At 38.6% G+C, this 12,618-nt stretch overlaps 1 protein-coding gene across 1 annotated transcript; it reads right to left on the minus strand.

Annotated features, from left to right (window-relative positions):
- Positions 1-314: 314 nt before the first annotated feature.
- On the minus strand, positions 315-692 carry LOC121156543 (protein FAM136A-like). The gene has a single exon (XM_040980323.1). It carries the CDS (start codon positions 690-692, stop codon positions 315-317), a length of 378 nt encoding a protein of 125 aa, XP_040836257.1.
- Positions 693-12,618: the final 11,926 nt, after the last annotated feature.

Genomic DNA, 12,618 nt, shown 5'->3' on the forward strand with positions numbered 1-12,618 from the left:
TGACATCTCTAGGATGGGATGCAGTCAGAATATCAGGAGATGGAGGTCCATGCCAGAAAAGGACCCCCACAGGAGTCCAGCAAATTTTCTCCTGAAACTTCTCTTCCAGCTCCACATCTGAAATTACTTCATGCCCTTGCATGTAAAAAAATCCAATGGAATTAGAGTCCGGAGGCAAATGGCATGCTTTACACCTGCTGGCTTCATTGATTTCCTTTATAAACGTCTGTACAGAAGGACTAAATCCCCGTTCTTTTTAAGCAGATTCCTTCCCTCAGTCCCGGTGGCCACTGGCACTTCTACTTCCCCATGTTCTAGAGTGCCTCCTTCATCTTCTTGACCATGGTTAGGATGAGGTGCATGTGGTCATCCACACACTTGGTCACACAACTGTCGAGCTGCTGCTGCACCTGGGACTCCTTAGTCGCCGCATCTATGGAATCTTTGGCTTTGTCGTTGCAGTGCATGGTGCACTGGGCAAGGCGGTCCTGGAACTTCTCCAGTTTGCTGGTCACCAGGGCTTGGGCTTGAGCCAGGGGCTTATGGCATCGCTCGATGCACTGGTGCATCTGCTGCATGGATGCCTGGCTGTCCTCGCAGCAGCCAGCGCTGCACTGGAACATCAGGCCCTGCATCTTGCACATGTTCTCCCTCTCCAGATTCTTCACCATAGAGTCCACGGCCTCCTGCATGCAAAGCTGCTGCAGTTCGGCTATGGTGACCCTGCGCTGCGCAGCACTGGCGCCTGCCAACAGCTATTCTTGAGAGCTTGTTTGATGGTTCTAGCAGGGGAGTGCAGCTACTCGTATACTCTTGACCGAAGACTGGTCCTCCTCTAGCGGCGATGGTCGTCCTCTTCGACCAAGCACACAGCTTCAGGAGGGACGCACATGGAGCGGTGAAGGAGGAAGGCGACACCCGTCTAGCCAGCCAGATCAGCCGAATCAACCCTGGCGATCAATGGGGTGACAGATGTTGCAGCCACATCGCCCTCACATCCAACAGCTATCCTTACATCTAATTCCAGTAACATCATTTAGAGCATCTCTCATATTTTGATCTAGTAAACTTATTCTAAAGAAAAGGCTTTTAATAGCCATAATTTTGATGTTTACTACTTTGATTGTTATAAGCCACTCCAGAAGCTCATGACAATACAAATCAGTAGGTCATGTGCTGTAAGCAAAGCGTGGATGTACAGATCGTACATAAACACAATATCCTCAAGTTAATATAAGTTAATATGCATCTGTGTGGTTCTCCATTTATCTCCCTGCTCTCGGATCCTCCCATCCTCCATACACATCCCCTGAGAAAAACAGAGGAATCTGATGACAGGATTACTCAATGGAACTCATGATCTCTATGGAGTGAAATAAGTTTTATTTTCTGCGATTGTGTTTGTGGTGGTGATTTTGATGTGCCTGCCAAATCCTTTCAAATGCATCTTGTTCAATCTTCTTAATTTAGCTAGATTATTCAGGCATTTATTCATTCATAAAGACTTTATGACAGTTGCATTCTGTGTGCCATTCATGATACTAAGTGGTGAGAGAATTAAAACAGAAAATGTAAAATAATCTCTGGTTTTAAATATAAAATAAATAGAGATAAATAAATAGAAATCCATATTAGAGAACAGACACATCACAACTCAATGCAATATGCGTCCCTGATCCTGTCCTGTGTACAAAAATTATAAAACAGAAGGGACAGCAAATTTTGATACAAAAGAGACAAAAGTCTCATATAAAACGACTGCCTCCAAAGACAACATTCCCTTTGGATACCACTATAACTCTCAGCTGCTCCACTTACAATTCATCTTCCTGCTAAAGAGATGGGAACCACAGGTTTGGGGTCTGACACCACATGAAACACCCAGATGAAACTTCTGGCTGCTGACTTGGCCTTGGCCCAGCTCTGGACTGAGAGTTATGTGAGAAATGAATCCGTGGATGAGGAATCTCTCTCTCTTTCTGTCTTTCATTCTCTCTTTGTAACTCTTGCTTTCAAAATACATAAATAAATACTTTTGGATTCGATAAATGTTGTAAAGCATATTCTAGGAACACTTGCCAAGAATATGCACCGTAAATTATGTAGCATTAGTACACCAACATTAAATTATCTGAGCTTTATAAATGCAATGTTGTTAAAAGCCGATTTAAAAAAAAATCAGCCTGAGGATTATTAAAAGCTTTCAAATGAATTAAAATTATTTTATAATAATTCATATATATGTGTGTGTGTGTGTGTGTGAGTGTTCATATACCCAGAAAGACTGCAAGATAAAGAAAATTTTAAAAATTGATGAATATGATTTAAGGGTAAGTAGAAGTTCTCTAACTCCTGCATATTTTCTGTAAATCTGAAAGTATTTCAAAGTGAAAATACCATCAATGTAATGTGGTGCAAAGTTTAGTTCAGCGTGTCCTACCACAATTAAAAAAAAATGAGTCAAGCAACAATATGTGAATTTGGGAAAATAAAATATGGGTAAGGAAATGTCTGACCCATGATTTTAAGAAGCGATAAATTCAGGACAAAAATAAAGATAATCAGAACTGTCGAGAGGAGAAAAATACTTGGTAATTTATGAATATGAAAATGAGCTCCTCATTCTTACTATTTCACCACAATAAAACGAGGATAGTGGTAAAATTAAAGTGTGGAGATCAACTTTTCCATGAATCTTCAGAGAAGAGACATACTTCAGTCCTAAACACATAAAGATTCCACATACATGTATAATAAAATTGACATGTGTATCTCATATACATAAGATAAAATTTAAGGAGAATATTAGCATTTCCTTTAAATCATTTTAATTATAACACTGAAAAGAATCAGGAGAAATTTACCAATTTGCCAAAAAACAGTCATGACAGAAAGGTGGGACCAGTGTTTGCCTTTGGCTTTCTGCCACGATGTATTATTGGGGTGCAGGTTTTCTCCCAGGAATTCAACTATTCTTATTTTGTACAACACTGTACACAGTAGTCCTTGAAGCTGTTCTCTGATAGGGAACATTACATTACCAATGCAACAACTGAACAAAGTGTGATAACCTCTTCCGGGTCATGAGTCCAACAGGTGACAACAGTCTGAGCAACTCCTGTCTACTAGCAGCTTGTTGACTAAAGCCAATGACCCTATATCCTTCTAGACCAGAAGCTCACATTCAGGGCACCATGGTGTCTTGATGTTATCATTGAGATAACAGGAACATGGGGAGTTTAACAATTTGCCTAAAATAGCAGAAGCTTGAATTTAGATTTTTTTTTTTTGTCCTCTCTCTGGTTTTAGTTTGCTGTGATTTTTGCCCTGCCTGCTTTCTAACCACTTCTCAGTAATCTCTGTTTTTCACTTTGAATTTTCATTCATGACTATAATTTCCCCCAGGGGTCTCCAAATTGAATCTGGTGTCTGAGCACAGAAATATGCATCACTTAATTGGTCAACTACTGTGGTGAGAGGGATCAGCAGGTACAGGGGGTAGTAGGTGTTACAGCTGTAATTATTCTTGGTTTCTGTCTTAGAAAAGGGATTTCTGGGATTTTTTTATCGAAGGTTATTCAGCAGTAAAAAATGGTAATTCTACCCATCAATAACCACCCCTTGAAACATAGTGATAGCTCAAAGACAAACTCCACAAATGATACCATGCTGGTTTCTCCTTTTAATGATGTCTCAATTGAATTTTCTCAGTGAGCAAATTAAAAGAGGATTTGCTAAGTGCCGATGCCTCTAACTCCTATGGGATTAAAAAGAAATGAAACGGCAGCTGAACTCTTCTGTCCTCTGTGAAGATCAATGCCAGGGAGATGCTGCAATGGGAACTGACCTCACAAGGCTTTTGATAAGTTGCAGAACAAGGTCAGGTCCAGCTGGTCCCTCTATAGATGTGCAGATCCCTGCAGTGTCTGCTCACGGGAATAAAACTTTTTTTTTTTTTAAGTGAAGTTGGCAGTGATAACTTCAAGGCTCCTCTGCAATGATTATTCTGAGTAAGATGGTAGTATTTTTTCATCATAATTTGCCACAATAGTTCATCCCTTTCTCTCCCATGGCTCCAGTTCCAGAATGAACAAGGTATTTTGAGTTACAAAAGTTGGTTGCTAGGGCAAGAAGCATGTTGTCTTTCGTGATACTATAAAGTAGCATTTTATACTGCTGTCTGTACAAGGTCATAGGAAGCCAGGAGTAGAATTTGCATGCTCAATCTCCTAGATTTCCTCACTTCACTTTGGACATTATTTTCTTTTCAGTATTGTGATCAGACAATACAAGCTGCTTTTGTTTCCCTTATGACTGCGAATTCTCTGATATACAGGAGTGCAGCTATACTGAGGATACAGCCCGTTTTATGATTATCCTATTTTGCCGAATATCGTATGATGCAAAAATTCAGGGTTAATGCCCATTTAGGATCTGGATCCCTGTTCCAACTCAAAATCAGCATTTTATATATATATATATGAAGATCAATAGGTATGGGTAACTATCAAGCATTTTCAATGTATCATTCTTTTCTCTTGCACAGATACATCCTAGTTACATAATCTATACTTATCAGCAATTTGTTGAAAATTTGCCTCACTGAACTTTAGCAAACTTAAAGGACTCTGAGGCTAGATAGTTTCATGAAAACAGGAAAATGGCATATAAATTTCTCAACAAATAATTTAAATTTGTACAAATTCATCTTTCCAGACGAAGAAAACAGGGCACTTTTGAATGCTTATTCTATCCCAAACACTGTTGTAAACACATAGCAAATATGAACCCTCATATCCACTCCAAGAACGCATAAAAGCTATCACCATGTTTTGCAGATGAAGAAGCCGATGTTCACAGTGGTAAGGAAAAAGGCCTAAACTCATGCTGCTGATGCAAGGCCATGCCACAAATTAAACCATGACACTCGGATTCCAGAGCCCCGACTAAGTTCTATGTCACACTGCACGCATTTAGAAACGACACCAGGGTACTTTGTAAGGCATTCACACTGGAAAGATGTAAACACCTGCTGTTAGTTATGGGGAGTACTTTTAAGATGACCTTATGCGGTACGCTTATATTTTTTACTAAATGTCTGTTATTTGGGTGATTACATGGATGAGGAAGGTTTAATCTCCAACCCACATTTATCTCCTGCTGCTAGCTTATCATATATTTTGGTAGGACGAAAGTTTGCAATCCACAGTAATCAGAAACTATCAACACTGAGAGTGTTTTAGAAATAATTCTAATTTCTGACTGACCCAAACTGCACGACCATACTCTCCTTCACTATGTGATCACTCTATCAGTATTGTCACAGAAGAAACATATCACAATATATTAAAGATAATTTAAAAAGGTGTGTTGGCTTATGAAATTTTCACTATAAATAAAATAAGTTATCATTACTCCTGCTTTCAGAGTGAGCAAACAGCTTCAGACAAATTGTGTAACTTGTAAGTAGTTGAGCAAGATTCAACAAATATATTTAAATTCGGAATCTGTGATGTTAATGCCTAGATCAGTGTTTCTCATGTCATAAGTTACGTAACACTGGGGATTTCCTAGATCCTGTTAGGGAATCCATTAGTTTATCCATTAGTGTGTGCCGGTTCATGTTGTGACTATTAGATGTCCAGTCTAGCTTCCTGCTAGTGGTCTCAGACAGGCACCAGAAGATGGCCAAAGCATTTGGGGTACTGCCATCCAAGTGGGAGATCCAGGTTAAACTCCTGGATTATGGCTCAACTCTGGCCTTTGTGGCTAGCTGGGGGGTGAACCAGAGGATACTCTCTCCTTCTCTTGAACTCTTCCTCTAATATTAACTACTTTATAATAAATAAAATATATTTAAAAAAATAAAACACATATACGATTGAAATGTGAACTGTAGTAGTGATTTTTCCCATGCAACAATTTTTATGTGACAAAATAACTGACATACAAGCTATACTTTTTTATACATAGATATTTTAGAAGCAGTTTCTCAAAGATAAATGAACAATGCTTTCAGTTTAAGAAATAATCAATACTACTTGATGCCAATGATAACATTTGATCTTTAAGCAAAAATCAGGATTCTAAAATTCTTTTACCTTGACATCTCTCCAATACTTACACCATTTTCCAATGAGACCACTGATATCCTTAATCAGTGTGACTTGTGGTATTATACAACAACATTTGTCAATATTTGGAAGATCTGTGTAACTCAGCAGAGAAATATTTTCCATATCATAAATTCAGGATGCTACAAATAACATCATGTAAAGATGAAAAGAACAAGGTAGCCCAACCTTTTTAACAAAACAAATATGAGAAGTTTAATGGAAGGGCTCCCCATTCCACTTGCAATTAAATTCTAAGAAATGTCCAGCTGAATACTCATGTATCCACTTGTCTGCCTTATCCGAAAAGGAACAGCCCCTGACATATTATATAAACGTGCAGTGGTAAATTTCCTCAAATACCTCAAAAAATTCTAAGTATTTGAACAAATTAAATGACAAGAAATGAGAATCCAGCTCTTTTCAAGGCAATGCTGTTATTGCTAAAATTTATTGGAAATTTATATTTTCATAAAATGATGCTATTTATGATAAAATGCAGTAAGCATTACGTTAAGAACAAATTAATCATTTAAAATATTTATTTCATTTTCTTTTACTAATTTGAAAGGCAAAAAGAGAAACAGAGCTCCTATCTCTGGGTCAGGATAGTAGAATCGATGATGAAGACACGCCAGCCTCACTGGCAATCCATATGAGCCCAGGTTTGTGTCGGGCTATTCTATTTCCCATCTACCTCCCTGTGAGTGGCCTGCAAAACAACAAAATGGGGCTTGAATGCATGGATCCTTGCTCCTTTCTGAGAGAACGGCAGGAGTCTCCCAACTCCTGGCTGAGGCCAGGCCAAGTCCCACAGTTGCAGTAATCACGGGATAGGAACCAAACACCAGACAGAAGATTCTCTTTGTCTCTCTCTCCTTCTATCTTTATACTTCTTTCTGTGTTTCTGCCTCTCTCTCTAAAACTCTGAATTAAATAAATAAATAAGAGCTCTCATTTGCTTCACTCTTTTTTTTTTTTAAAAGATTTATTTTATTTTTATTGGAAAGGCAGATATACATAGAAGAGAGACAGAGAGGAAGATCTTCCGTCCGATGATTCACTCCCCAAGTGAGCACAACGGCTGGTGCCATGCCAGTCCGAAGCCAGGAGCCTCTTCCGGGTCTCCCACGTGGGTGCAGGGTCCCAAAGCTTTGGGCTGTCCTCGACTGCTTTCCCGGGCCACAGGCAGGAAGCTGGAAGGGAAGCGGGGCTGCTGGGATTAGAACCGGCGCCCATATGGGATCCAGGACGTGCAAGGCGAGGACCTTAACCACTGCGCCACCGCACCGGGCCCTATTTGCTTCACTCTTAAATGCTCAAACCAGAGACAATCCTGGCAGAAGCTGGGAGTTGGGAACTAAAATGGAGTTTCCCACACAGACTACATACAGGTACCCAAATACTTGAACCCTCATTTGTTGGCTCCTAACCTGCACAATTGGAAAAAGATAGAATTGGCAGAGAAGCCAAAACTCCAAATAGTGTAGTCAAACATTGGATTTAAGCATGATAAAGAGCTCCTGATCCTGTATTTTTGTAGATAGGATGCACAAAACCAGATCACGTTTTGAATAATTTTGACACCAAATCGTCTAAGAACCATTGTAAGAGATGCTAACATTTACCAGCTGTAAGGTTTGATCTCTTAGGTAGAACATCTCCAAGGAAGTGAAATTCCCTAAGAAACTTCATTGTATTTTATCATTGGCTCATTAATACTGACACCATGCTTAAAAGCCATTTCAAGAAAACCTAGTCCCTTCTCAGGCACTTCTAAAAAATGAAAGACCTGTTCAATATTTATGTAAAATTTTCTATGGTTTCTTCAGCTGACGTAGTCATATAACATTTATTACTCCACCTTTTTCAAATGGATATTGATATATTTGACCAACATTTTGCAGAAATTCAAAGAAGACATGATGATATATTGTTCCTCATATTCCAGTGAAAAATTGCTAGAGAAGAAAAAGTGAATGAAAAACACTTCATATGGCCATATTGGCTCTTTGGGATTACAATCTTCGCCCTAACGATTTAAAAATTATTCATGTCTCAACTTCAAAGAATCTAACACTAGTAGAGAAAACACACATGGAATTCAGGGTTGCATTGTCTACGTGCTAATTTGTGATGAGGCTGAACAGGAACACAGCCTTTACTTGGAGTGTTGGGAGAAAAATTCATCCTTCAGCTGAATATTTTGCTGTTGTGACTTCATTAAATCATGCAGTTTGGGACATACATTGGGTTTCTGCTGATGTCAAGTTTTATGGAAAAAAACAAAGAAAAACAACTTCAGTTCAATAATCTTGGGTTTTTCTATCAAACTTGATTTGGAAACCGATTTTACATTGAGGATTTATGAAAAATAACTTAACTTTTTAATGAGTTATTGCTGTCTGATCTCTTTAAAGAATGCATCAGTGCCATCAGCTTATGATACAATTGTTTAATATCTGACACATTTTAATTAAAAAGTTGCTGAATCAAAACTTCCCAGTCTTTCACTGATTTTTTTTCCCCTCTGAGAGTCACAGATTAAAAATTTTGAGGTTAAATGTCTTACTCCCCCTTTGGATTTCTCAATGTTATTTTTCATTTTATTTTATATTACTTTTTCTTTCGCCATATAATATTTCTATTACAAATATCACACAGAAAATCACAATGTTACTCAAGTCACTGGAGACAAAAAGGCAGAAAGTAATGACTTGACATTGCGGTTCACTAAACTGTGAAGCCCACATCAAGAATGTGGCACTAGCAACATAAAAGCAGCAGAGAGACAATGTGAACACATCAAATGAACATAACAGTTTGAGGATGATAGGGCAGGATGTCTCTGCACAAGCTGGAGAATAAAGCTCAAAGTGATCCCAGTAGCAGGAAACACTGGCCCTTGGCATTTATACAAGCTGTTATTGTTCCCCTTCTGTAGATAATAAGATCTGGATGGAGCATATTACAGCTCCTTTTGGCTTCTTTTGGCTCTGAACTATTAAAGTGTAATTGTTGTTTCCTTCTTTTTAAAAGTTTAATGTGTATCAAAGTGTTATTCTGCTATCCTGTAAAAAATATTTGGCACCTCTGCACCATGCTATGATTCCTGTTTTTTTTTTTTTTTTCAGAATTATCAGATCTCATCAATTTACAGATCAAATTCTCCATTCAAAAAAAGCAATGAATACAGAATAGAGCATTGCTCCAATACAAAGAAAGAACTCAGCCTTTCTGCTCACAAGGAAATGCAAGGTGACATTGGTGCCCAATTGGCAACCCAGAGATTGCCCTGGCAGAATGGAAAGCGCTGTTCCCAGAAACATAAATCCTGGCTGCCCTGTGGCAATGGGGGATGCTGAAGAAGTAGGAGCTGCCCTCTGCCGCAGACAATGCTAACTTGCAATTAACACACACGGTGGAGGTAATCCTTTCTGAATCTCTGCTTTGGATGTGCCATCATTTCATTCCCAGCCAAAGTGAAACACCCTGGTAATTCATGTCATAATTTTTCATGTTGTCAAAGCTCTCTCCAAAATGAGTTTATACCCCTATGTGTGGGATTTCTCCAAGTCACCCTCCCTCAGAAAGCAGTCATTACATTTCATAGTCGCAGAGTTTTCTAATAGAAAGTAGTCAGTACAGGAAAAATATTAGATGTTTCATCCCACCTTTACACTATTTTTAAGGCTTCTCCAAATAATCAATAACCAAAAATACATTGTGAGAGAAAAACAGATAAGCAATAAAGACAAAAGTAATCACCTCACTTGTGATGCAGGTGAAACAAAGGACATGCAAAGGAACTGTAAAGAGACAGAAGTGAAAGAATAAGGAGAGTGTTTCAGACACCAAAGAAGAGACTTCCTGAAGTAAAGATGCCATATACCTTAGCAGTCATATAACACAAAGACTCATCCATCCATGGAGATACAAAACAACTTTAATCTGCGTGATTTTAGAGGAATGTGAAGAAAGACAACCAGATGTCAGCAGTCATAGAGAGATACATCATTACTTTAGAAACTTGAGTCTTGGAGAACGGGTCAGTTTGCATTCCATTTAGATCAGTGTCTTTTTTTTTTTTTCTTTTGATACTGAAAGAAAACATGAGTAAGATGGAAGGAATGATGCAGATAAAAGCAAGGTAGAATGAAAACACACACATACACGCGCACATGCTGCTCCACTGTGATTAACTGCTTTAAAAATTCACTGAGCATGTGGGTAACATGCTGCTTACATGGATTTGTGAGAACTCACTGAAGTTTCCACAGTGCTCCCAAACTTGAACCCAGTCTGGGGAAAGTGTTCCTTTGATTTCCCCAAGCACACCAAGAAAAAATTGGCCTTCCCAACAGCTGCTGAAGTGTGAGGGTTTTGTAAACGCTATTCTTAAATATGTGGTGTTGTAAGTGACTCAACTAACGTATCAATTGATAATTGAATACAAAAAGAATACAAAATCAGAGATTGGCTCTTGGAAATAAATTCTTTATTTATTAATTTATAGGAAACTAATTGTGAATCCAAAGTTTCATAAAGAAAATACATAAACAAATACTATGTGCATGTTTTAAATGCAAAATCAACACTTTAAGTTGCTGTTGATCTATAGACTTTGGAAGTTTTCAGGCTATTTGTATGCGTTTTTTATTTTATAAAGACTTATGCAGTTTTACATGAAAGGCAGTTTTACAGACAGGAGATACCTTCAACTCCCCAAACAGCAAGAGCTGAACTGATTTGAATCCAGGATCCAGGAACATCTTGTGGGTTTCCCAAATGTGGATTAGAGCACACAGACTTGAGCCATCTTCCACTTGTTTTCCAGGCCATGATTCAGAAGCTGGATTGCAAGTGGAACAGCTCTGAGAGAACTTGCACCCATATGGGATGTTGGTACTACAGGCTAGCTATTACCCACCTATGCTACAGCACCAGTCCTTAGAATTTTGTGTCATTTTTTCCACTGACATGCTGTAATTCCACCACTGCGTGAATCCAACCAACCACAAGCTTGATGCATTAAAGTTCAACCTGCTTTTTCTATCGTCTTCTTGAAAGATGGTTTTGCTCTGTTGACTTGTTTCCTGGCTCAAGATCCACCGCCTGCTGCAGTAGAGGATTGTGGTAACAAAGGACTATAGGAACGCCACTGCAGCAGCCACATGAAGTGTAACAAGGGCAGATTTTATAGTATTCCTCTTAGATTTCAGGGGTTATGTAATCTTCCCTCACAAACTGCCAAAAATAATTTGATGAGACACTGAGTAGCTTTCCTCTCCTGCATCATCTGTGCATGTATTAAATTCCTAAATGAGAGTGCCAACATGACATGAAAAGTAAATGTGATGACTCCAACTCCCCTCGCTCCTGGCAGGAACTGCATCAATAAAACCGCTCTAGACGTTCAGAAGTAGGTGGAGTTTTCCTTGAGAGACTGCAAATCGATGAACACACAGAACATGTCCTTGTCACCCCTGCTGCGGTGCCTTCTCTTCTCAGTCTGATGACATATCAATGAAGCTGTCTGAGTCCCTGGCTACTGTTGCAGACTGTAAATGTCTCCTGGTGTTGGACACGATGCATATCTCCCTGACACCCTGTCTAGCCCCCACCTCCATGGAGATTTATACCTGCTAAATAGGGCAAACTTAAATTGACACTGAAACTTCATAAAAAATATCTGCGTGCTAAAATGTTCCCAAGACACTGTACTTGTAGCAATTCCTAAACTATTATTTCCAACATGGACACACAAATTATATTAAAAATCAATCAAATTAAGTCTTTGGATGTTAGTTCAAATATTAATGCACAAAATACCACTTTTAATTTTTTTTTTATTTTTCATGATACGGCTCCTTCAGCTCTAGGATTTGCCCTTCAAACTCCCCATGCTCCCCATGCTCTCTGCTCTCTACTGTTTAGTATAGTATGGTATAATATAGTATAGTATAGTATAGTATAGTATAGTTTACTATACTAGCATAGTCCTTCCACCACAGTCAAAAAGCTTCTTTCTGCTATTTCAATGTATCATGACATTGTAGGCATAAACAATGTTAGAAAGTGCAGCATAATATCATCAAGGTATATTTAACAGTTCATCATCGTGCTCAGTGAAAGAAGCCAACCCAAAAAGGACAAATATCTTGCATTATATTGCATACAAGGAAAAATGCACAATCAATAGACACATAGATAAACATGTTTGTACATATTCACCTAGAAGAAACGTACAGTAGAGACTAGCCTTCTGTTAACCGAAAATATATTGCAGTCTGCATCTCTCCTTCCAAACAAAACTCCCAATGAAATTTCAAATATCACTTTGCAAGTGAATACTGTACACTGAGCACTTAATGGGTCAATTCTGATTCATCATTTCTTTCTTAACTGAACTCTCAGTGCCATGTGCCCCCACCATAGGAATTCAGGGAAGAAGTGGAATGTACTGTATTTGCTATTCTATATTCATATCTGCTTTTACTTTTTT

The sequence above is a fragment of the Ochotona curzoniae genome, unplaced genomic scaffold (genome assembly GCF_017591425.1).
Source record: "Ochotona curzoniae isolate NIBS_2020 unplaced genomic scaffold, NIBS_Ocur_1.0 contig_3432, whole genome shotgun sequence".
NCBI lineage: Eukaryota > Metazoa > Chordata > Mammalia > Lagomorpha > Ochotonidae > Ochotona > Ochotona curzoniae.

Excerpts from the sequence above, each read along its gene's own strand:
- LOC121156543 (XM_040980323.1), bottom strand. The coding sequence starts at position 692 with ATGCAGGAGGCCGTGGACTCTATGGTGAAGAATCTGGAGAGGGAGAAC.